The sequence below is a fragment of the Urocampus carinirostris genome, chromosome 10, assembly GCF_059441175.1.
Source record: "Urocampus carinirostris isolate Australia breed hairy pipefish chromosome 10, RoL_Ucar_1.0, whole genome shotgun sequence".
Taxonomy (NCBI): domain Eukaryota; kingdom Metazoa; phylum Chordata; class Actinopteri; order Syngnathiformes; family Syngnathidae; genus Urocampus; species Urocampus carinirostris.
Genome location: NC_142358.1, coordinates 32406791 through 32434003, shown reverse-complemented (window position 1 = coordinate 32434003; position 27213 = coordinate 32406791). Strand labels below are relative to the sequence as shown.

Below are 27213 nucleotides of genomic sequence, written 5' to 3'. Positions count from 1 at the left end.
ATAACCCTTAAAAAATCCCCCCCCCACTATTTGATCTGTCCACTCCACACATCGGCCCAGTAATGCAGTACCTCCGAGAACGGTGCATTCGCACTGATCGCTGCTTGGCTCTGTGGCTAGGACCTTGACTCAGCCACTTGGCTGAGAGCAAGTGTCTCGGCCCCTTGACTTTGTAGCGTATTGTGATTTGACCGATAACGGATAATAGATAAATGATAAAGATTGTAGAACAATAAACCTTACAAAATCCCCCCCGCTGTTACAATTGTGGCACCTAAAGTCAGGTTTGGGATAAACTTGTGACTACGTTACATATTTAAATGTTGGCGCATGCGGCTTATATACAGGTGCGACTTGTGTAAGGACAAAACCAAGAATGTCCGCTAATCTGTACATCTGTTGGTTTTGTTTGACTTTTTTGCACTACTGGCAGTTCTTTATAGCTAGCCACTCCTTGCACATCTGTTCTCCTCTGCACTATTGTACTACAGTGTTATTGTCACTGTTTACCTGACTTGTTTACCTGACTGCCCATTTTGCACATCTGGTTAGCTGCTCCTCTTGCACTCTTTGCACTACTGTAAAATACTATACATAGCCATAATTATTTAGTATATTATTAGTACTCAATACTCCAACTCAATACAACATTTTATTTATATTTATATCTGTACATTCAAGGAAACTGTGCGGGTCAGATGTATTGACATTTCGTTCTGTATACACGTGTACTAGAATGACAATAAAGTAGATCTGAATCTGAAAATGTGGTTCGTGCGGCTTATAATCAGGTGTGCTCTGTAGTCCGGATTTTACGGTACATTTAGCATTACAGTACACAAGGCCAGCAGGAAAGGCCTTGCAGGCCCTGGCGGTCCACTGCAGCAGAGAAAAAAACTTTATTCCCGTGCATTTTGTTCACTTATCAATAAAGTCTCGTACATTTAAGAAGTCAAAGCATTTTCTTCCACCACTAACGCTTTTTGGCTGCATCTGAATCGTCGGTAGGAAAAATAAAGGAGGAGGAGAGATTGCAACGTTCACATCATAGTAAGAAGCAACTAGTGAGAACGATTTGGGCTCCAGTCTCTCGACTGAGTAACTCTCTCTTTTTCTCCTCCCTCATTCAGCCTCACTCCTACCCACCGAGGACAGGGAGGCAAACCGAAAGCGCTCATTCCAGCACACAGCAATCCTCCATGGCTATGTGCAACGGAGACAGCAAGGTCGGTGAAGCCGCTCACAGCAGCATCGCCGCTGATGCCATAACCGAATTAACACTCTTATCCTCGTTTCAATACCACCACCATCACTCTTACGACGGCTTCTTTTCGTATTACGTGGAAAGTTCGCCATGCACGTTTTGTTAACGCGACCCACCGGCGGGGGTAGAAACGTACTCGTCGCCCCGTGCCTGTTGCCGCTTCAGCCGCCATGGCGACCTGGATCGCCCAATTTGAGGGTCTTCTCTTGAATGAGGTTCACCTCACGTGGAATCGTGTCCACGTTTTTGTTTCCCGTTCATGCCGTTTTGAGTTTCGCTGTGGCGATCGAACTCGCCGCGTGGGTTTAGCATGTAGCATCGCTAGCTTGGCTTCTTCCTTGCTAACACGCTAACGCTCAGTCGCTGTTTGTTTTGAACACCCGCTAGGTTCCTCTCTAGCACATAATGTTAGCTCGAACTCATAAGTTATATCTTTATTTTTGCGATTGGGTCATACAAATGTCATTATCTTTGATAGTGACGCAAAACGTTTCGCTAGCTAATTTAATACGTTCGACTACTCGCTGTCATAAACTTAATAACGCCGGGTCTTTGACAGTTTGCCAATCATATACACGAGCTGGATGGAGGTAAACTATTATCTCTATTTTTTTGTATATCTTAAGAAAATAACATCGTTTCTTCTGTTTTCAACCCTTGCCCCAAAGTACACTTTTATGTTAAAATAAATCAAAGCACACTTACTATAGAAAAGATTTTCTTGTTTTGGCCTCTCCAAGCAAGTCATTAGAGTCAGGGCAAAACTGTTTTTAATATAATTTCCTAACACTGTTAGTCTGTGCCTTGCCGTAATTGTATTTCATTTGTTTCATATTTTATATTAACTATTGTCTGTGTCAGTGTATTAAATGATAGACAGATAGATACTTTATTCATCCCCGTAGGGATATTCACACTTCCAGCAGTATCCTTGTGTTGAAAAATAATACAATAAAGATAGAATACAAAAATACCCAACATAACGTTTTCTGTAGAGTATTTAAAGCTCAGTAGCCTAGATGGTAAGGCGCCCGCTTTGAGACTGGGAGGTCGGTGGTTCGCGCCCCGGCCGAGTCATTCCTAAGACTTAAAAAGTGGTCGGCGGCGCCCTCTGTTGGCTGCGGCTGCATAGGCTCGCTACAACGGGTCAGGTGCAATCGACATTTCGTTCTGTGTACATTGTTACACAGAATGACAATACAAGGAAATTATTATTATATTATTATTAAATAGTGCTGTAATAAAAATAGGTTATTATGCAAATGTGGGGCTGGGGTTTAATGTGGTCTTTTACTCCCCCGGGTGGAGTTCAAGAGCCTCGTGGCATGAGGAAGAAATTATCTCCTCAGTCTGTCCATGGAACAAGACTGTGACATAAGCTGCTCTTCTGTTTGGAGATGATGCTGAGTAGTGGATGTAATGATTTGTCATTTGAATTCTCAAATGCTGCTTGTTGGGTGGAAGGGGCCAAATTAACAAAGAAAGGAATTTTTTTTCCTAAATGTGTGCTTTTTTATACAGCACTTTGAGTGGACATCCACTGGCTGAAGAGTGATTTACAAATACATTTGATTCAAAACATTTTTGAAATACCATCACATTGGTCAATATTTATTTTTTTTAAACTCGAAAATATAGCACCAGACAGCCAAAAATATTAGACTTGTGCAATCCCTCATGCCTTTGCAAAGTTAATAATACTCCATATCACCAGACATGTAAGTGTTGATCTAAGTATGAGTATTTTTTATATATATATAAAATTTATTTTGGTTTCAACGTCAGTGAATAGTTTGATTTGGATGTAATGTAAACCTAATTTCTGTTCTATCGTGGAAAGACAACTTCTAAAAAAATAATTTTAAGAAGCTAACATTCTGAGCTATTAGACATTTTCTAATCCAATGGACATCCAAATGATTGATTATGATAAGTTGTCGATTAATTTGACAGTCAATTAGTTGTTTCTCCAGTTTGGGGGTCAGCAATATGTGGCTCTAGAGGCCTATGTGGCTCTTAAGTGCTGCCTTTGTGGTCCCCGAACCTTTATCAAAAATGTCATGGATGCGAAAGAGATGAGGGAGGCAAACACATTTTTAAAAAATATGGTCTCTGTAGGAAGACATAATACATTTTTAAACCTTTAAAGTGCTGTATTAAGGCTTGAAATTGTTTAATATTAAATGACAAACTTTTATGTAGTTTTCCTGTTTCCATTTTAAAAGGCTTGTAAATGTGTTTGCAGGTCTAGCCATGTTTTTGTTGTTTCAGTCTCTTGTGGCTCTTTTGACATTTTGGGTTGCCGATCCAAGTCTAGTTGGAAGTGTTTTGAGATAAATGTATACGCATTATATATTGTCTGAATGAAATGGCGACACTAAGCATATGTTGAACAAAGGGTGGATTTATCTGGTGATAGGTATCAAAACATTGTAAAGCAGTGGTAGTAAAACACTGCTTGATAGAGATGAGACTTTGTGAATCTGCATATTCCTTGGTTATTTGCTGAACAAATTTGGACTAAATATTGAAATTTGTACACCATTTAGTTAGACGTGTCCCTTGTGACAAACCGAAAAGCTTCGTTGCCTTTATTAATGGCTAATCAGTCACATGCCACTGATAAGGACTACTGGGTCAAGTTTCTCAGGGCGAGGCTAGAAAGAGGCATTGAGTTACTAATACGTAACATTTGTATTTCATGGTATCTCAAGTGATTTTACGACCGTGTTTTCCAGCTGCAGGTTAGCAGCGTGGAGCAAAATGGGTCATTTGAGGGAGCCGTGGCCATTCTGGATGCTGGCGCCCAGTATGGCAAAGTCATCGACAGACGAGTACGGGAACTATGTGTGCGCTCCGAGATCCTCCCTTTGGAAACGCCGGCCTTTGCGTTAAGAGAACAAGGTTACAGGTAGGTGTATAAAGTAATTTACATTGGGCGCTTGCGAGCTATCGCAAGATATTAAAAAAAAAAAAAAAACTGACTCAAAAGGGTGGGATCAGTTCTGTATGGTAGGAAAGCACATAATACCTAAGACTCACTGATCCTGGCTGTAAGCGGTCTCAAGTGTTATGTCAGGACATTATCGTAACTTGGATTTTCTCTTGTAAGTCGGGCAAGATGTTTTGCTCGAAAGACATCTCCCATTTCGGGTAGCTTGGACTTTGAGAATTAAAATCAAATATTCGCACAGCATCACTTGAAAATACACAATTACGATAATCTTTATTTTAGCTACTTTAGAATAGGGGTGTCAGTCCAACGAATGGAAGGCCCAAATATGAAAGCTTCAAGACAAGAGCCAGGCTGATCGAATGTCGACAATTTATAGTCAGTATGGTGGTTCTCAAGTGGTCTGCCCTGAGGTTTATTGTTCTATATTCTTTATCATTTATACCAGGGGTCGGGAACCTTTTTGACTCAAAGAGCCATAAAAGCAAAAAATATTAATTTTATTTTGGGAAAGAGCCACACCATATATTATGAGACAAATTTACTAAATTGCTAAACCGGCGCCCCAGACAAAAGCTTAGTCTTCAGCACATTTATTTTTGATGATTTGATAAAAATTATGAAAAGAGAATAATGCCAGAGCCCCTGTCCCAAATTCAACAAACATACCACTTTAAACTTGTCTCTTTCTTGCAATTACTCTGAGAATAGGGAGCCTTATGTGCTTACCTTTGGCGAGAGATGGGAGGGAATGCTTGTACTTTTTGCATAGCTCCACCCATCCCTCCCACTCACCCAATCAAATGACTAAGTTCTCTTCCGGTGTTTTGGCGTATTTACAGTTCTGTGGATTTATCATAAAGTATCTGAACACTGAACACAGATTATATAGTAAACTTTTAAATAAAGGATTCTTTAGCGTTGTACAGCCAAAACGATTTTTTTTTTCCCCCTTTTTTTGTGACACCTTGACTGTAAATTGTAGTGAAAAACGTGCCCTATATATACTGCGAAGTGTTACCGTTATACTTAGCTTTGGTTTGGCTTTGCGTGTACCTGAATAGGATAGACAACTCCGGTTTTGAACAAAATGGAGAAATTTTGCATGTAATCAAATTGGTCTCTGAGCCACAGATACTCATAGAAAGAGCCATATATTGCTCGCGAGCCATAGGTTCCCGACCCCTGATTTATACATTATCCGTTATCGGTTAAATCATAACACACTACAAAGCCAAGAGGCCGAGACACTTGCTCCCAGCCAAGAGGCTGAGTCAAGGTCCTAGCCACAGGGCCAAGCAGCAATCATTGCGAATGCACCATTCCCGAAGGTACTACAATACCGGGCCGATGCGTGGAGTGGACAGAGCAAGGTCTTCTTCCATCTCCCTGTGGCAAAAATCAGTCCTTCATTGTGACTTCATAGATAGTTCCACAATTGTGACTTCACAGATCCAGGACCACAGCGAAGAGGCTGAGTCAAGGTCCTAGCCTTGAGGACCCATCATTACAAGTTGCGACCCAAATCTAGAATAAAATTACACCTTTAATTGAATGAAAAGATGGTGCGGTTTACCCCCTTAACCTCCCGGTGACCCGTTACGATAGTCGTGTCTTCACGATGTCTCTGAAATATGTCATGCCACATATCATTGGAAAGCTTAAACCAGGGGTCAGGAACCTTTTTGACCCAAAGAGCCATAAAAGCAAAAAATGTTTTAGGAAGAAATTGAGAGAGCCACACCATATATTTTCAGACAAAATTCCCCAAACTGCCTAACATGCTCTCTAGACAAAAGCTAATTCTTCAGCACATTTTATTTCACTGTGTGTCATTTGATGATTTCATCAAATGTATGAAATGGAAAATAATGCCAAATCCTGTGTCCCAAATCAATGTCAATATGCCAATTACAATTTGTCTTCCACCTTCAGTGTAGAGTGTTGAGGCCATTTTTTTCCATGAAATTTGTCCTTATTAACGGTTTCAAAACAATGTGCATGCAAAGTTCTTTTGTAAAAATGTCACAAATTACTGCAAACGATAAGCATATGGTCATATTCACTTTGGGTGTAGACTGCGCTGAGCGAGAGAGAGAGAAGGAAGGATCCGCCCACCTGTACTGCTCACCCAATCAAAGTCCTTTGCCAGCATTTTTATTTAGCAGTTGAAATGGTTTCTTATCGAACTTCTGCATGAAGTTGCTTCGGCTTTATATGGACCAAAATCGGGATGAAATCACTTGACTTTGGAACGCCACAGAGAGATGTGCAATAGTTACATTTTATTTTGGAGCCATACGCACTCATGAAAAGAGCCATATATGGCTCCCGAGCCATAGGTTCCCTACCCCTGGCTTAAACTATTGGGATTCAAAAACGAACAGTCCGAACCAATATACCCTGAAACTATAAAGCCGGTATAACTCACTCAAAAGTGCTGTAATATTCCACTCGTGAAACAATTTTTTACAAACATGGTCTAGTTCTATTCACGAGAATCCAATGACAACAACAACCGTGTAAAATATTAAGTGTGAATAATCAGTGATTGACTTCTGGAAAGGGAAGTCAAACGTTTATAACTCTTTCACAATCTCTAAAAAATATGGCCAAAGTAAAATACACGGTTGCAAAGGTTTTAGGTCCTTAAACTGGTTATCTCCAAACACCCACATTTGGAAACACTTTGACATACTTATCGATAGGCGTTTGAAATACAATGTTTAGTTTTTCACATGGTAATCAAATTTAACCTGGAACCAGGTACGGCTTCATGCTATTGTCTCAGCTGTTTTCCAGCTAGGATGCCTATGTTACACTCTATATCAGGCATGTAATCAAAAATATTCTGGTGAGAATAAAAACCTATTTCTATGTGATCCAACTCGGATTACACAATGTTAGTAGCACTTGCAGTGATTATTTCAGTTTGGGACCAAACTTTATAGTGTTATCTTTCAAAAGAAACCAAAACAGTCCATATTTTCTAAACAGTTCAAGAACAGCATTTAGATAGAGACCGATAGATAGGTACTTTATTCATCCCTGTAGGAAAATTCACACTTCCAGCAGTATCCTTGTGTTGAAAATAATAAAATAAAGATATAGAATACACAAAAACCCAATATAACGTATTGCTATAGAGTATTTAAATTGTGCTACGGAAAATACACACTGCAATAAAAATAGGGTAATACGCAAATGTGGGGGTGGGGTTTAATGTGGGCTTTTACTCCCCCGGGTGGAGTTAAAGAGCCTCATGGCATGAGGAAGAAATGATCTTCAAGACTGCGACAGCAGTGTGTCGCTGAAGCTACTTTGGGTGCGTCTTGGATTGGGATTTTAGGTTAATTTTACCGGAAGGTTAAGGGGTTTAAATCTGAGAATAGTAGAATATATTTCGTTTCTTCAAAGACAAAATCACAAGCAATAAAACAAAGCAATATTCCCTTTAAAGCTCAATTGGCTGCATCTTTGATGAAATCTATAAATGTTCACTTTAAATACCTCAAATCATGTTCTCACTCAATTAAGTTCCTATCTAGCAGTTTATATCTCAATGTATTCAACAAAAATGCGACTCAAAATTCAATACTCAAAATTAGCTCATGAATAGGTAAATACTCTCTCGCCGAACTTGACCGCGCTTTTTTTCTGTGGGTGTCAACTGGCATATGCAGGACATTATCGCCATCTACTGTTAAGGAGTGTAATTGACCCTCAGTTTTTTTTTTTCCCTTAGTATATTTTTTGGGAGTTAATGGTTTGCAATCCCCTGAAAACAGTTCTGCGACCCACCAGTTGAGTAACACTGTTCTTGTGAACTTAATTTAACCTGCGGCAAAGCTCACAAATATAGTCCAATATGATCAAGTCAAGTCATGTTTATTTGTATAGTCCTTAACCACAAAGAGTCTCAAAGGGCGGCAAAGACCACATATTATTGCAAACCACAGACTATTATCACACCATCCCCTGATCTAAAACCTACATGAGGGCAAGGAAAAACTCAAAAACCTCAACATGAGGAAAATGAAGAAACCTTGAAGGGATCAATTAAAAGAAGCAATATTTTCTCATGGCGCTGTCAGTAATCTTGAATTATTCCAAGCTCAAGAGGCAAATTCCTTGACATCAAAATCCCCATTACATGACCTTTAACTGAAAGTAGCTTTTATTATTCAGGCAAAATCAATAGCCTGTGTTTAGCAAAAGTGGGCTAAAATCACTTCAAAGGGAAAAAAAAACATTTTTTCCCTATTAATTAAACTACTGTAAAATTAAGTGCAAGGAGAAGTAATATACAGTGAAAACAAATACGCAAAGACTACTCATGTAGTTGCTCCATTGGGTTCTTGTTGAAATTGTTCTTTTTCTATTTGTGCTACCTCTAGGTCAGTCCGTTCTTGGGATCCAATTCTAATGCTCGTGTGAACAAATTCTTAGTTGATTTTCTTCCTTTTTTAGGGCCATCATCATATCAGGCGGTCCGGCTTCCGTCTATGCAGAGGACGCCCCACGGTTTGATCCTGCCATATTCACAATGGGAAAGCCTGTCCTGGGGATTTGCTATGGAATGCAGGTACGTGCAACTCATGGTAGTTTTTTACATAATCTATTTTCTAGGCAGTAATTTCGATTTTTCTTTACACCAAGTATAATCAAATAAACTTAAGAAAAATATCACCATCCTTAGCAACAGTAAGGAGTTTGAGGTTTTTGCTTATTTAAGTCACAAGTCAATGCACATTTAATTGTATCGTCCTTAATCACAAAACGTCTCAAAAGGCTGCACATAAAATGACCGCTCAATTAAATATTTTTGTGTCTTAAAAATGTAATGTAATACTAGACTAGTTGTGATGGATCTGGAAGAAGACGGTCGAAAACTGGTAGCGTTGAGTTGTTTGCATTATGAGTTTTTAACTCGTTGGGATGTATCTGTAGTTTTATACTCCCCGGTATTGGCAAGTTCATTTCAGATGGGCCCATTATCGTTAGCAATAAGGAGTTGCATTGGGAAACATCTAGAAATCACATTCATGGTAATAACATAATAATAACACTGTTATTACACTGTAATAACATTTAAAATGGGCCCATTCAAAATGAATGGACCATTCAATTTGAATGGATCCATCCGGAATGCAGAACAACCCATTGCCACTGTGCTTACAGCACTAGTGGCAGTGGGTTGTGCTGTCCAAACCGTCACAACTAATTAAATTTCTGACTAGCTGTCAGATATTTTTTGTAATACATTTAAACAATGAATACGGAGACATCTTTTAAATGTGAATCTGAGCATAGTTTCTATTCCACTATGATCTCCGGACTGTGGTTCTGTTCTTGTTGTCCTGCTGGGATTTCATCATCTTGCTTCAAAGGCACATTGAGACTAACTCAAAGAGTTATCAGCACTTTGTATTCGGCCAGATTCTGTATACAACAACATTGAAGTTTAATAATGTCAATCTGCTTTCTATACAGATGATGAATAAAGTTTTTGGTGGAACGGTTCATAAAAAATGTGTAAGGGAAGATGGTGTGTTTGGCATCGGAATAGACAACAGTTGCTCACTCTTCAGGTAATGTTTCTTAGTTTTGTCCTTTTCAGTACATTTTATAATACACTGTGAATTTCTAATGCAGAGGTTTTGCAAACCTTTTCCACAAATACTGTTTTGTTTATGGCTTTTTATTCGTGCACAGCAAAAAAAACTATCAACTACTAATTAACAAAAGGACATTTTTTAATATTCGCACACAAAAAAACGCTGTCAAATTAAATAATATAATGCATAAACATTTGCCCAAAGGGAGTAGGCAGAAGCATAAGCTTTTAACAGACTACCCATATTCCATATTTTATTGCATTAGTGACACATCAACATTAAAACAAGGAAACAAACCCTACAATATGTAATATATAATACCCAAAGGAACTTTTGATATTAGTCCTCTTTATTCAAGTCATCTTCAGTTTTTAATATTTGACCACTAAACTGCAGTATTGTTTTGTGCAACTGAAAGCAAGTGGCTTATAGCACTAGGAATAAGACAAACTACGGAAATTCAAAGTGATCAAAATTAAACATCTTGCTTCTCATTTTTTCCCCAACATTTTGCAAAGAAAAAAACGAAAAAAAATAAAAATATAAAAGGTAAAAGAATTGTAACAAAAAGAGGGCAAAGGAAAGAATAAAGTATACAAATAAAACTAAGAAAAAGAGGAAACGAGCAAAAATCAGAAAGTAATAAATAGAAAAAGAAGAAAAACAAGGGGGGAAGGAGCAAAATAAAAAAGAAAGGTCTTGTTTTTTCCTGGGTTCGCGTAGCAGCAAGATGTCATACAGTCCTGTCAGCTCCCACTAGGTGAGGCTCACGTTATTAAGATAGATAATAATTTTCCAACCTATTTGTATCTTAAAAAAAAAGTAATTTTATATGATAGTCCATGCGTCTTTGTTTATTATTCAAGTCAATGTTTTTAATTATTATTGTTATTTTACCACTAGGAGGCGCTAAATTACACTCTGTCCCTTTAATGTTTATAGACCATTTATTTAATGTGCAACAAAAAAATCTTGTAAAATATAATTTTAAGTCTCTATTAAATGTTTTTGACTAAATTAAGCCCGTTTAACTCAAAACATTGAAAGTGATGCAACATTTGGGCAAATTTAGATGTTGACGGCTCCTTTGGCATCGTTTGCATTTTTTGTTCGATTTTAAAATCCACCAAAAAACGTGAAGATTACATTATTCCCCTCAGAATGCTTGATTTTGGATGGATGAATATGACAATGTCTTAATTCAATGGCTAATAGTCCTTTTATCTAATCAGAGGTCTTAAGAAGGAGGAGGTGGTTCTACTGACCCATGGAGACAGTGTGGATAAAGTTGCTGACGGTTTTAAAGTGGTGGCCCAATCGGGAAACATCATCGCTGGTAAGTCTCAAACGCTTACTCCATTGAGGTTTGACCTCAGTTTGTGTCTTTTTTTCAGTTAATACTAGAGGCCAACTATTACGCTACAATATGTTTGCACAAACTTTGAAACGGGTCTTTACTAATAACCTCCGTTTGAATTTTGATTAACAGGTATTGCAAACGAGCAGAAGAAGCTGTACGGAACTCAGTTCCACCCCGAGGTCGACTTGACCGAGCGAGGCATGGATATGCTTCACAACTTCCTTTTTGAGATTGCAGGATGCACAAGTAACTTCACTGTCCAGAACCGCCAGCAAGCATGCATCAGTGATATCATAGAAAAAGTCGGCAAGTCCAAAGTGTTGGTGAGTGTAAAAAGTCCCATGTTTTTTCTATCCAGTTCTCTGTTCATAAACATGTTTGGCATGGTAGAAAAGAATGAGTCTCCGTGTGACACTTGGGAAGTGGTGACCACATTAATTGAGCCAATTAAACACTGAAACGAAATGGTTCTGTCTGGAAAAAGAGCCTGTCGGCTTACAAAGTGCTTTCATAAACTAGACTTCGTCTCATGGGAGTACGAAGGAAAAAGAGAAAGTTTTTAGCATTTTATTTAAAGGTTATCCTCACTACTCGGACTAGTGTGCCATTACCGATGCTATCGGCTTCAGAAACATTTAAATGACAAATTAAGAGAGATGCTCGCGGTTTTCTCTTTTTGTAGCATGAAAATGGTGAAAGTAGGAAAAGGACTGTTTCGAATACAGTCCAAACTCTAAATGCAAATCCCAACAAAGTTGAAAGAAAAGACTGTTTGGAGGCCCTCTAAGAAATCCACATACTAGCAGGCGCCACACAAGCAGGTTGACAGAAGCTATAAGGATGATTTAAGTCCGAAGATGGTGTCGGCAAGTAAGCATATTTCAAATTCTGGACACCAACTTTTTTGGGAACTTAAGTTTTGTGAACCAAAAAAATAACAACATTGCAGTTTTGGGGAATCTGTTTCATGTTCGAATCATTCTTGTAAGTTCAGTGGTCATTGTTTGCAAGTTTAAATCGATCTCAAATGGCGTAAAAAAAAAAGCGTTTAACCAATTTTGTTCTTGGAAGGATTCGAAAACATCGGTATTCTCTAAAATAATTGTGGAGATTGTTTTTGTTATACCTAATGCAATAATTTGTTTCGTATTGACAAATTTAGAAAACAATTGCACTTTTAAATACATCTTTAATAAACTATTGAGGGACAACTCATGTAAAAAAAAAAAATTACCATCGCGACGATCTGTGACTTTAATGCTCTTGAAGAAATGTATATTGTACTTAAAATGATTGTCTTTTCGCATTTATGCAATGTTTACATTGTAAACACATTCACAGGGATACCGCGTTGTCATTTTAGTCTTTTTCACATTTTAGGAAGTTAGCTCAATTGTGTTAGCTTAGATGAACATCTTATTTGAGATTTTATTATCACAGGATATCCCAGCCACAAATGAGCTACAGGACAATGGCCTGTTGAATTCACGAGTGTGCAATGAAAGTGGCTGACCATTACTTTTCTACTAGGAGGGAACCCCCAAGAAACTAATCCTAAGGAGAATGAAACTCTGAGAGTAGAATTTTCCACTGAAAGAAAGCATCTTTGTTCAAACCATGTCTAACAGGACTGATATGATGAGCCCAAGCCTCGCCCCTTTACAAATGAAAACACTGCTGAGGCCTTACAATTGCGACTGAATAGATTAAGAATTTAATTATGATGTTACAATGAAAAAAAAATCTTAGTCATGACTGATAGTCTTCGCATTTACGCAAGGTGATAAGAGATTTTAACTTTTTGTTTTCTTTCCTGCACTATTGTAACAAATAAGGAGTGCAAGTTTTTTTGACTAGGTTCTTCCTGCTTTTAATTTAATAGCAGCCAATTAACTAAACAATGTTTTCAGACGAATTGGCGTGTTTTTGGCATATTTTAATGGCTTTTAACAAACAAATTGCTTTAGTAGTCACAGTAATGACTTAAGTCCATGATGACTGCTTCAGGTACTGTTGAGCGGTGGCGTGGATTCAACCGTGTGCACGGCTCTCCTCAACAAAGCTTTGAACCAGGACCAAGTCATTGCCGTTCACATTGACAACGGCTTCATGAGAAAGCGAGAAAGCCTGAGCGTAGAGGAGGCTCTTACCAAATTGGGCATTAAACTCAAAGGTAGGTGTGGATTAAATCTGTTGAGAAGTCTTATGTCAATGTCAAATGTCTGGTCAATACTGTTTGCTCCTTGCGTGACGTAATTGTATTTTTATTATTTTTTTATGCTTCCATTCTTCCCTGTTCAGTGGTAAACGCAGCCCACACTTTTTACAACGGGACAACAACGCTTCCTATCTCAGAGGAGGACAGAACTCCCCGAAAACGGATCAGTAAGACCTTGAATATGACCACCAACCCTGAAGAAAAACGAAAAATAATCGGGGATACTTTCGTCAAGGTAGGTTGATATCTTCACTAAGCTCTTTTTTTAATTCGCAGTTTTTTAGTTTTCAACAAATTTTCATGTAAAAATAACCCACTCAAAACAGATAAGCAAAAGAGCAGCTCAAAATTATATGTGGCAAAAGTAAAAGCAGTATACTTGGAATGTGGTGCAAAGCCATCCAATCGGGAATTAGTTATATTCAACCTGTTCAATCAACAGGATTTTTTCATAAGTTACAGCGTCCAGCATCAGTGGTTTCCAAACATTTATGGTTTTGCTAACCAATAGCTTTGGTGGTTTCAAAATTGTCCGAGAGTAGGTCATGAGTCCAGTAGTATTTTGAAAAACTGTCCAAGTAGGGCTAATAGGCGCACTCCCAAAAAATAGTCTTAAGTCATATATTTCCCATAAATAAGGCATACCCGACTATAAGGCGCTACAGTAGGAACGGCAAAAAAAACAGTCTGATAGGTAAGTTAAACTTTATTAACCCTTTAACGTTCCTTTAATGTTGAGAAGCTAAGCCGTGCCTCCGACATGAACAGACACTGTGTCCGCAAGATATCACCAGTCTCTGAAATATGTCATGCCACATATCATTGGAAGGATTAAACTCTTGGGGTTCGGGATATTCTGACCATTTAAAAAATATATTCATCACAGAAACATCACGATCAGTCTGAAATAAGATACCCAAAAAATATAAAGAGTTCAGAGTCCCGACAGCCTGATAGAAGAAACTGTCCTTAAGCCTGCTGGTTCCTGCTCTAAGAGACTGCAGTCTTTTCCCTGATGGCAGCAGGTTGAAGAGCCTGTGAGATGGGTGGGTGGGGTGCCCTGCAATCCTGGGGGCTTTGCGATTGAGGTGGGAGAAGTAGATGTCCAGGCGGGGCATGTGGGGGGCACCAATAAACTTTTCCATTGACCTCACAATGTGCTGCAGGGTATTTCTCGCTCATTTTGGAAGCGTACAATTCAACCACTTTCCCATGCAGTCAACAACATTATCCCCGTATTGAAGATATTTTGGGAAACTTCCACAAAGCATGTATCAGCGTGACACTCTCATTGCTAAACTTCCAACATAAATCATCTTTGAGCAGTCTCATTCTAAAAAGTTTTGATGGAGTAAAATATGTTCTATCGATTATTTTATATTGGATACATTTAACCTAGCTTCTAATAAGCCTCTAACCTGGAAAAAAATCCCTCTGACGTTTTCTCATCCAAGTTACAAGCTAGGTCTTTTTCCCAAGCCAGGAGGTTATCACAGGAATTGTTATTTTTACAGGGGAATTGAAGTGTATTTTAGGAAAATGGAAATAAAGTTCAATTGTATTTTTCTGTTGACCAGGGTAGGGGATTATCAGGCAGTGTCTATTTTTCAATTTATTTTCCCAAAACGACTGTGACCTTCAGGGTTTAATTTGCCTTGACATCTATGACAAGAAAGACTGGTCAAGTCATGTTTATTTGTCTAGCCCTTTATCACAAAGAGTCTCAAAGGGCTGCACAGACCACAGATTATTGCAAACTGCAGACTACTATTACACCATCCCCTTATCTAAAACCTACACGAGGGCAAGGAAAAACTCAAAAACCTCAACACGAGGAAAATGAAGAAACTTTGAGAATGGACCGCACATTAGGTAATCCCCCCTTCCGGGCTGCAATGAATTTTGCTATAACAAATAGTACACAGCTATTTTCAACATAAAATATAGGTTATTCATAAGCTATGGAATAGAAGTGTGTTTAAAGCCTAGATTTAAACAGTTGCGGATCGAATCTCAGGGGGAAGAGTAGTCCACAGCACCGGGGCCAGGATGGAGAATGATCTCAAACCTGCGGATCTCTTCTTGGCTCTTGGGTTGACTAGTAGACCCGCATTTTCAGAGAGAAGGCAATATGTCCATCTTCGAATAGGTCACTCAACTTCACTAACCTCTAAGGATTCTGTTTGATTTCAATTTAGGTGAATCTCGGTAAATTGTCGTGCGTGTGTGATGGCCTGACTGTTGTTTTTTTATTGCTTTTACTTCTGTTCAATGCCTGTTAAAGAAGGCCTTTTTCCTCGCCCCCTTTGTGAGATTGGTAAAATAAGCACTGGAGCTGAGATGAGCAGCTTATTTGAGATTTTACTATCACCTGAAATTCCAGCCACAAATAAGTTTACAGGGCAGTGGCTTGTTGGATTCACGAGTGTGCAAATAAAGTGGTTAGCTGTTACTTTCATTCTAGGAGGGCACCCCCAAGAAACTAAACTTAAGGAAAATTAAACGAGGAGAGTAGAATTTTCCACTGGACATTAGCATATTGGTTCAACCCACTTGTAACAGAAACTGATATGATGAGCCCAAGCCTCGCCCCTTTACAAATGAAAACACTGCTGAGGCCTTACAATTGCGACTGAATAGATTAAGAATTTAATTATGATGTTACAATGAAAAAAAACAGTCATGACTATATAAAATGATGCTTTTAAATATAGAACACTGCAAATGGAGGGAAATAAAAGTGTAAAAATAAACAAACCATATTTCTGACTCATAGTGAATTGTGTTTTGTGCAGGTGGCAAATGAAGTGATCGGCGAAATGAATCTAAAACCAGAAGAGGTTCTCTTAGCTCAAGGCACCCTAAGGCCCGATCTCATCGAAAGCGCCTCTCATCTCGCCAGCGGGAAAGCAGAAGTCATCAAAACACACCATAATGACACCGAGCTCATTCGCAAACTCCGAGATGAGGTACCTTGGGGACAAAAATGTCTACCAATTTAAATGTAGATGCATGTGTGTGACCAGGCAATATGGCCAAAACATGAAACCTCAATACCATCACTTAGTCCCGACTATTACTGTCGAATTTAAACAATAAACCCCAACTGACAAACATTGATTTAAATACATTTTTGTCTTCTAAAGTGAAGTCATAGCTCATGCTATTAAACTACTGTCAACAACCTTCTTCAGCGCCAAAGTTAACTCGCTAATAGCCATTGTTTAATTCCTTAATACTAGCTCTGAGTAATTTAAATGAAACTAGTACATTCCTACCCTTTATTTCACGATTTAGCAAATTTTCAAATGAATTATTTTTTAAATGATGAATCAATAAAATAAAAAATAATTATCCCGCCCTAGCATGTGCTCTTCAAAGTCTAAATCATTACCCTATTGGCTGAAAATTTTGCTTATTTGAAGTCAATTATTTTCTTATTTTATATTTTTTTTTCCTTGAATAAAATAGGACGATAATGCTGAAAACAAACAATAAGAAATGATATTCCAGATGTCAAATAAATGTGCTTGTTTTTTAGAAATATTTTCGAACTTGCTTAGAAAACATGTAATACATTATATGACCACTAGATGTCGCTGTATGGTGTTGTGCAGCTGAAAACAAGGGCTACAAAGCGCAAGGAAGAAAACAAACTATGGATAGTCAAAGGAACCAAGATGCATCATTTGACTAATTTTTTGCCCATTTTTAGGGGATGTTTTTAGGTACCTTTAGTTTGTATTTTGGACGGTTATTTCACTCAATATTGTTTTTTTAACCACTAGGTGGTGCTAAATAATATTGAGTGTCCCTTCTAAAATGTTTAAAACAATATTTGCTAGATAAGACAACTTACCTAACCCAACTTGCCTTATTGTCAATGTTCTTATATTCCCCAGAAAAGGACAAATTAATAAATACAATTTGAGTGTGATAGAAGGGGGCAGCACGGTACCGCAGTTTGCATGTTCTCCCCGTGCTTGCGTGGGTTTCCTCCCACATTCCAAAAAACATGCATGTCAGGGTAATTGGCTGGTCCAAATTGTCCCTAGGTGGGAATGAGCGAGTGAGTTGTCTGTCCTGCAACCGGTTCAGGGTGTCCCCTGCCCACTGCCCAAAGATAGCTGGGATGGGCTCGAGCACTCCCGCGACCCTACTGAGGATAAGCAGTGCAGATAATGGATGGATGGATGTAATAGAAGGCTATGCAAGTATACGGTAGTTATTACAATTGAGACTTGGCAAAATGATTGCCAGTGCTCCCTTCATTTATTTAGTTTTATTTTTTAAACCTCTAATCATGCTAAATTTGTTAAAATTTGGTTTGCACTCGTTTGTGATTCTCCAGGGAAGAGTAATCGAACCGTTGAAAGATTTCCATAAAGATGAAGTACGAGCGCTCGGGAGAGAACTGGGCCTGCCAGAAGAGATAGTCTCGAGACACCCTTTCCCTGGTAAGCACTTATCATTTAAGATTTTTACATACACCAACAATTCATAAAATTATTGACTTGTGAGCTTTCTGCTTGACTTTCACATCTGTCTCCTTTTTTCCTTCATACACAGGCCCTGGCTTGTCCATCAGAGTTATTTGCGCAGAAGAGCCCTACATCTGCAAAGACTTTGCCGAAACCAACAATATACTCAAAATCGTCACAGACTTCTCTGCTAGCGTCAAAAAGGTCAATATTGGGGTCCAATGCTTTTCTGACTAAACAAATGGCAACATGAATTATTTCCTTTTTTAATATTCCAACATGGGGCACAGTGTGTGGACGTTTGAGCCCAATCCATAGTTATTTTCAAGGACCTTATGTCTGTCATTTCCAGCCGCATGCCTTGCTGCAGAGAGTCAAGTCGTGCATATCAGATGAGGAGGAGGAGAAGCTCATGCAGATCACCAGCCTTCATTCACTAAATGCCTTCCTGCTGCCCATCAAAACTGTTGGCGTCCAGGTAATTTATTTGGAAATTGTCTGTAGTTAAATTTTCTTACGAGAGCTTGAATTCCTTGAAAATGCTTGATTTTGTTGTCTAGGTTTAAAAAGTGCTTGAATTTTGGGTGAGGTGCTTGGACCATATTTATTTGTGTACATTTGTATTTGGAGCGGCAGTAGCTCAGGAGGTAGAGCGCTCGTCTTGGGATCAAGGGATCCCAGTTCGAATCCCGGCTCGTCCGTGTTACATGTCGAAGTGTCCTTGGGTAAGACACTGAACCCCTAATACCCCCAATATGCAGGTTAGCGCCTTACTGCAAGGCCGCTATTGGGAAATGTGGAGCACATTGTAAAGCGCTTTGGGAAGTCATTGACTTGAAAAGCGCTATATAAATGCAGATCATTTCATTTTCATTTCATTTCATGTACAGACACTCTTCTACTTACGACCATTTGACTTGCGAAAAACGGTAGATACGAACTTTTTTTTCCGGATGTCGAAAAATATCTGTTAGATTTTGTAATGTAAGACATTGTGAAAGAGTTTTAAATGCTTGACTTCTCTTTCCAGAAGTCATTTTATAATTGTTCACACTTGCGCGTGATAATCACGCATAAAAAAAGAATCCCAGGTTACGTTCATTTTCTTCTCTGATTTCTATACACCCCATAATACTGCGTACAATTACATTGGGAATTTCATTGGCTAACTGATGTCAAGTCAGGTCATGTTTATTTGTATTGCCCTTAATCACAGTCTCAATGTGTCAATCGACATTTGAATCGGCCACTATCGACTAAAGAGTTTGTAAGCTGAAGTAGGTCATGATGTTATCTTCAATATCGGCCCTTATAGGTTGTCAGGCTCAGGACTGTGAAAAAAAACTTGCAATTGGCCAGTGGTGTCAATCAAAAAGTCTGATTAACTGCTGTATTGGAAATCTATTGACGAGTCTGTTTAGCAAAACAGACACATGACAACCAGGATCGTCAAACAGTGCAGGAATGCCTTTAGGCGGACTTTTTTAATCTGTCTGCATTTCTTTGTGTTTCTGGAGTAAATATTCGACACCGCCGGATTCTTGTGAAAATAACCGGCATATTTGCCAGGAATTATGTAATGAGTAGAATTTCACAGCACTTTTGGGCGAGTTATACCGGCTTCATAGTTTTCGGGTATTTTATTTCAGACTGACTGTAATGTTTCTGTGATGAGCATATTTTGAATTTCAAGAGCTTTCCAATGACATGTGGCGTGACTTATTTCAGTTACTGGTGACATCATGAAGACACGACTTTGTTTTATCAACAGTCTGACGGGTTTTATTTGTGTGTCTTGGAGGAGCAGTGGAGGTTCCATTTTCTCTCATTAAATTTAAGTTTTTTCCTGTTTCATTCAGGGAGACTGCCGCTCTTACAGTTATGTGTGTGGCGTCACAAGCAAAGAATCACCTCATTGGGAATCTCTCATGTTCCTGGCCAGGCTCATCCCTCGTATGTGCCATAGTATCAATAGGTAACACACTACTCTTATAGTACAGATTTCTTCCTTTACAGTCTATATCAATTGTTAATTTTACTTTCTACCCCTTTTTAGAGTTGTCTATGTGTTTGGGTCCCATGTAAAGGAGCCACCAATAGACATCACTCAAACTTTCCTGACCACAGGAGTTCTGAGCACTCTGAGACAGGCTGACTTTGTTGCTCATTCTATCCTCAGAGAGTCAGGTAAGTGAAGAAATAGTTTGAATATAAACCCAAATTCTCGCAACATCTGGAACGAATGTAGCGTTCGTACAGACAAATGGAAAGCAATATTTTCGGCGTCTTAATACACACTGCCTCCTGAACAGTGTTGCTGTTCCACTGGCATACACCACAAGCTTTTTATTTCTTTCCGTCGCTCTATGAGAGATATATCTGTAATGTCAATATAAAGCTGTTTGCAAAACAAGCCTACTTTGCTTCAGTTGGAACTTAAAAAGACAGAAAACAAACGGATAAATAAAACATGCGAAGATGACACACTTTCAACCCCAAAACGTACTTACCGATAGTAGAAGAGCCAAAGACCCGGAAATAATATCCACAAAGTGTATCATGAACGAGTAGAATGCATTTGTTTATAAGGCGCGCCGACGCCTGTGCCTTTGGCGTGAACCAATTTAGGTTAGGGAAGTAGATGTAAATGGGGGAAAATCTCCCCCCCTACTGAAACGCATTGCAAAATTCAGTCAAGTAGTTTTACTTGTACTTACCAAATAGTTTGGAAATGTTGTCAGACATGATTATAAAAGTTAAAAAAAAAAAAGTCTCCTTTGAGTTACATTTGTGGGACTGGGCGTACAAAATCTCCTGTTTCGCATAGTCAATATACTAACGGAGGTAGTGGAACATGTATAGTATAATATTTACCTGACAAATATGTCTGGAGACGCTAACGTTTGCCTTCAAGGAACCACAGACCTAGACTTGCTGCATAGTTGCATTTTCAAGCGGAATGTCTCATTGCTACACGAGCAAACTAGTACTGCTAAAAAGTGGTCCCTACTCATTTTGTGTTTTTTTGTGTGTCATGATTTTACATAACTCCTGACCAGCAGGTATTTCATACCGCATAATGTTAAACTTTTTTTTAATCCACAGTCTTAAACATAAATATTAAAAGTGACATAACAGTTTAAACATATAGTTGGAGGTTATAAACCATTTAAAAAAAAAGAATGGAAGGCCCATGGCCACCACGCCCTGGTTTCTTGCGTACATGCAAATTCCCAGACTTCAAACATGTTCTTTTCTTTTTAATTAAACTACCCATAGGGTATTCCTTCCTCCTCCGTTCTGGTTGCCTTTTAGGCGCTTTGATACCTCATAATAGGAAAATCCTGATATTGCATTTTTTTTTGTTTTACTTATATCAGTGTCTGAAATAACATCTGCCCGGACGCCCGGGGTGTGCATCTTTTACGTCGGGCGTACAACTTACAAAACGTCTCCGCTAACCTTTTTAAATCAAACGTTTGCTGTATTCCAATTTCGAAATCTTTGTTTGGTTTGGAAATTTCGGAATTTCGGTTCGTTTGGCAATTTGCATACTCGGCAGCCAATCCGAAGCCTGCATCGAATAAATTCGTGCTTCCGGACTTTTGTGAGCGTTATAAGGTCGTGCATTTGCATATCGTTTTCCAAAGTAGACGCACCGAGAACACGAGAAAAATGGAGAAGTGGTTAGGAATTGAGCCAAAACCTCAGCCCCAGAAGATTCAAAAGAAGCTAACAAAATTTATGACGCTACAAAACGTAAACCTAGATTTAAAGCATCGTGGAAAGAAAGAGGAGTTCACGTGGCTCGTAGCATATGACGCAACGCAAACATTGGATGAATGAAGATGAGTAAATACAGATACATACTTATGGCAGATGGAAAACAGCGATGTCATATACATGTAAAGAATGTTAGAAGTAGATTTATAATAAACTTAAGTGTTGTTTTGTTATATATTCTGATTATCAATCCTTAATACTTTGCAACAATGGGTTTTTTTTTGCGATGAGTCGTCTTATTATGTTTCAAGTTGGGGAAAAATGGGGCAGGCAACTTTATGGCTGGGCAGGAAACTTTTCAGAGTTGTCTGCCCTGGTGTCCGGTAACTTTTTATCATGAGTTTCAGACGATGCTTATATCAATGTGAAATGTATTCTCATCCATCACCCTATACTTACTGTCATGACATTTCCCTGCAGGATACTCTGGAAAGATCAGCCAAATGCCGATCATCCTGACCCCCCTGCACTTTGATCGCGACCCTCTGCAAAAGCAGCCATCCTGCCAACGTTCCGTCGTAGTTCGCACGTTCATCACCAGCGACTTCATGACCGGCATCCCTGCCACACCGGGGAACCAAATTCCAGAGGAGGTACAGTGAGGTTTAAATCTTGGAGGAGAATACCATAGACATTGTTTGCAGGCTTATTCTTGAAATGGTGCCATTATGACCCTGGTGGTTAAGGGAGACCCCCACCCAACCAATGCTCTATCCTGCTAAAAGGTTCATGCAATGCGGAAAAAAATACTGTATTGCTTGACTTCCTGTTGGCCTGATCATTAATCCTATTTTTTTTTGGCTGAGGTGTGCGCTATATCAGAATCCTTGGTCTTACTTCCTCCCTCTGCCATGAGACAAGAGAAATGCATGCCTCACTTTGCACCTGCAGATGCGCAGCACATTAATACGTTATATACTAATTGTGTCATAATGTGAAAATTAATTGATTTTGAAAAAAAAATCCCAAACTGTGAAGTTAAATGAAAATGAACTTTAACACTGAATTGTTATAATTTTACAACCTAACCTGCCTCCCCTCACATCACGTCACTGATTGAAAACTTATTAAAATGAATAATTATGAATACTATTCGGCATGATGACATAAAAAGTATAGTTGACTTGTTTTAGGGAAGAATGTTCAGATGGAGACTGATGTATTAGCTCTTATCTTCTCATTAGTTTGTCAATTAAGCGTGTTTGTGATTGATAGAAAGCATTAAAAGCATGCTTAAATGGGAGGCTGAGTGATTAGCTATTACCATAACATTAGTTGGTCGTTCTGGCTCTAAGACAGGAGTGCCCACACTTTTTAATTCGCGAGCTCTGTTGAATTTTTCTTTATTTTAAGTTAATTGAAGTTTATGTTTGTTGTATTAACATTTTTATTTATATTTTGTTAGCAAAATAATCTGGAAGCTATTTAAGTTTTTATGTACCTTTTATAGGAGTTGCTGTTAACCTAGTTTTATTTCCTGCCCTGTTAGTTTTCGGTTTGAGTGAAAGATAAGCCATGTTAGGTGTGATAGCTTCTTACATTTGTTTTTGCATGCTATCGAGCTAACATTTTATCTTTTTTTGCTAGATATCAAGCTAAATTTTGGCCTCCTTTCTAGCTAGCCATCTAGTTTCGGGTCTGGCTGTTAAGATGGCTTTAACTCTTTTAGCTAGCTATCTATCTCCCCCTTAGTTTTTTACCAGAGTATGAACTTAACATTAAAATATTCTTATCATTGATGTAATCATTTTTGGCATTTGGATTTCATATTTTGCTTAAAATATTCCCGTTCTTACAAAATTATTTTATATAGCTGATGTTGTATTTTACTAGTTTTTTTTGTTGAGATTTTTTGTGATAAAGGGCTATACTAATAAATATGACTTGATTATTCCTGCTTTCTCAATAAAAAGCTAACTGATCTCATTACATCATTTTCTCCGCCAGGTGGTGCTAAAGATGGTCAACGAAATCCGAAAGATCCCCGGCATCTCCCGAGTCATGTACGATCTCACTTCCAAGCCCCCCGGCACCACCGAGTGGGAATAAACAAAAAATGAACATGGCGGCCGAGAGGAAACAAACAAATACATAGACACAAACACAAAGTACACCAATAAGTTACAACAAAAAGATTGGTAGGCTTAGCCTAACCTTTCATCTCCTTCGTACACTTTTCCCTTTCCTTTTTCTTCAACATTCCCATGGACCAGCTTGTGACCCTCTTTGCCACTTGTCTTATCGATTTTGGCGAAAGGGATCGATATAACTATCTATTCTTATGTGTTGACATTCAAAAATCTCTCCTCCGTTTTGAGTCCACAAGATGCTGTGAGATTTTTAGACAGTGGACTCGTGAGGCATCGGGAGTGAACTCGGTAATTTCGTATCGTGAGAAGAAAAAGCGACATTTATTTATCCACCCACCTCACCCCGTCACTTAAAATTCTCTGACTATATAAATGGACAGAGTATGTTACCCCTTTTACCTTCTATCTGTATACTGTGCTCTAGGGACTGGTGCCTGTCTAAGGTGGAACTAAATAGATACGTTTACGCGTGACCAATTAACATTTTGTAAGAGCTCCGTTTTGCCAAAAGTAAACACGGTTGTACATGGCGCCTCCCGGTGGTCATAATCAATACCTGTTATTTTAATTACCATGGCTAGTGTGAAGCTGTGCAGGAGGCCAAACTCGTGGGTAACATTGTTATGTGCCTGTCGTTTTACTTTTCTTTCTCCTAATGTGACCGGTTCCTGACCCTTCCGGAATCTAGTCTAACAAGTTCTCGTCATGCTGCAATACGTATGCTTTTTAAACAACTAGTACCTAATTGTAAATGATGGATTACTTTTGTAACTGCTCTTGTGTTGAACAGGAGTGCGTCTTTGCACATTTGTTCCTTTTTAAAGCCTTCAAGAATTATCAACAGAATCCCGACAGTGGGTAGTGTGGCCCCATTCAAGATTCATTGTAATGTGGGTCTCCTGCTCCCATTTTAAACTTTGTTTTTCTACTTTGAACTGACTACATTACCGTACTTTCCGAACTATAAGGCGCAACCCTCCAAAAATAGTCTATTGTTATATAATTTTCCATATCCAAGGTGCACTGGATTATAAGGCGCATGGAATTAAATCTAGAGTAAGAGCGACCATGTGCATTTTATACACTTACGGTAAAATATTAGTGCAATAAATAGTCAAAAATGTCCTTGACTTTAATTGCAAAATACTGAATGCAACAAAAATCAAACCCGGGTCCCGGCAGTGAGAGCGCTGAAACCTAACCACTTGACCACGAATGATACATATGATATACGAATTGAAGCTAGAGTTTATTTCATTGCATTCTCATTTTTACTCACGGTGCCACAAACAAATGTTAGAAAATCAAGAAATGGAAAAGTCATCCTGAGAGAAAGAAACTCAAACAAGCACGACAAGAGAAACAACTCTGGTGAATCGGATGACGAATCTGACTTCTTTCAGGATAAAATGTCTCTTCTCTCTATCTAACATTTGTCTCTGGCACCATGAGTAAAATGTGTTATGGGATAAAATCGAATGCCTGTTTACATGTCATCTGTGGTTTTGTGACTTCGGTTCGATTCCTATTGTTTTGCGATTTTGATTAGCGATGTTTTTCAATGGAGTAATCATTGCCCAAATACTGTGGTAAGCCACAAAGCCTCGCCTAGTATCCATCATCCTTTGGAGTATACAAGGAGAATTAGTTTTTCAAGGCGCACTTTTGAATTTCTGTCCAGTTAAGGGGTTTTAGCCGCACCTTACAGTCCAGAAAATACGGTATTTAAATCTTGCCATCTTGCTGTTACTCACGGCTCAGGTTTAAATGTGTTCATTTAGAACCAAAGGGGCGAGTGATTGGTGCCTCAAATTTGAATGGCAATGTTACCATTGACAACATTTAAGCTGTTTCTTGGTGTATCGTCTGCCTCTGAATGTTTTCTCCCCCCTCATATGCATAGAAAAAAAAGTGGCTTGATATCTTAGTTTCATTTTCGAATTAAATTAGCAATACACACAACTATTAAGTTATGCAATTGTACGTCTGAAGATCCTTCTTTGTGTCATCTTACCTTCGTAATGTGCCTCAAACCAAGCCACTGCATGCAGTTTCAACAGCGATGAAATTTATACGAATATCTGAGCTTTAATAAAGATCTTCATGTTGAAATCTCACCTCAGCCTGGTTTTCTGTCTACCGGTTAGCTACGTATCATTTACTGTGACATTTAAAGTAGGAGTAGGCCAGAGTTGGTAACAGGTGTGTGTCTTTTTTTCCCTGCTGACTGAGCGACAAGAAGGGACAAGTCATGTCAGGCACGACAACAAACCGTCAAACTCGAGGGACAGTGGCTGATTTTGAAACAGTATCGTTACTATGTGTAAAGACTTCCATGTTACCACGTGCAGCCAATTAGTATGTTACCTTGCATGCGATTTATTCGAGTGGATTGTAATCACACTTTAGTCGATTAGCATTAGCGAGTTTAAGACATGTCATGTTTATTTGTGCAGCCCACGGATGATTGCAAACCACAGACTATTACAGTGTTCATTTTACCTCTGAAACGTGATGGGTCCCAGGGACTCGCATGCTTAAAAATCTATGGGTCCCCAAAATGTAGTGTTATCGCGGTTAAAATTGTAAATCGGCGACAAATATATAATATAAATGTATATATTCATTCAGTTTTAATCATCACAGTTTATTGGTAATACAAATCAGTTATCACTTCAAGATTTTTCAGTTCACAACAATATTGTACATTATACAATATTATTGCTGAAATAATTATATTAATCTATATTTTCATTCAGTTTTAATCATCACAGTTAATTGGTAATACAAAGCAGTTATCACTTCAGATTTTTCAGTTCACAATATTGTACACTACAAAATAATATTGCTGAAATATTTATATATTCATGCAGTTTTAATCATCACAGTTAATTGGTAATACAAAGCAGTCATCACTTCAAATTATTCAGTTCAAATATTCTTCGTGGTTTACTGTCCCGCCATAGTTGTAATGCCTTCTCAAATTCCAATCCATTATCATCCGCCTCATAGCGTCACCAGGAATATAATTTAGTCCATTTTGGCAGGAAAGTCCTTTTCTTGCTAGTATTCTTTAGTTTATTTTATTTCGTCGAATCGTTCGATTCAAAACGCATGTTTTCCTTGCCTTCGCGGTCTTCTGAAGAATTTCTCCGCCGTTTTTTCGTGCCGGAATTATTGCCGTTGTTACCACTTTCTGTGTTATGGTTCGACTTATTACCAACACTAAAGAAATTACCAATTTTTTGTTGATTTGCACCTAATACCAACTGTTTTTTCAGAGGCATACTTTTCTTTCACTCGACAACCGCCACAACAGTGACGTCATCTCGAAGCAACGAGATCTCGTTTGCCGAGATCGGCGCGAGACCAAAACAACAATGCCGCATGGCGGATTTGCCTGACTAAAACTTTGGAGTGCGGTAAATCTTTGTTTAAAAAAAAAA

The 27213-nt window shown here is 38.6% G+C and overlaps 1 protein-coding gene across 3 annotated transcripts; it reads left to right on the top strand.

Moving 5' to 3' along the window:
- The first annotated feature begins 1032 nt into the window (after positions 1–1032).
- gmps (guanosine monophosphate synthase) lies at positions 1033–25884 on the top strand. 3 transcript variants are annotated; one of them, XM_088345897.1, is made up of 17 exons: positions 1033–1050; positions 1131–1226; positions 4003–4175; positions 8688–8802; positions 9711–9808; positions 11068–11171; positions 11325–11518; positions 13203–13368; positions 13497–13648; positions 16209–16382; positions 17765–17870; positions 17983–18098; positions 18247–18372; positions 19754–19869; positions 19951–20081; positions 22098–22270; positions 23625–25884. In XM_088345897.1, the coding sequence occupies exons 2-17, from the start codon at positions 1200–1202 to the stop codon at positions 23724–23726; spliced, it is 2073 nt and encodes a 690-aa protein (XP_088202023.1). In that variant the 5' UTR covers positions 1033–1050; positions 1131–1199; the 3' UTR covers positions 23727–25884. The 3 variants fall into 3 exon arrangements, with proteins under 3 accessions (XP_088202023.1, XP_088202022.1, XP_088202024.1); XM_088345896.1 differs by lacking the exons at positions 1033–1050; positions 1131–1226 and adding an exon at positions 1339–1479; XM_088345898.1 differs by lacking the exons at positions 1033–1050; positions 1131–1226 and adding an exon at positions 1718–1854.
- The last annotated feature ends 1329 nt before the right edge of the window (positions 25885–27213 follow it).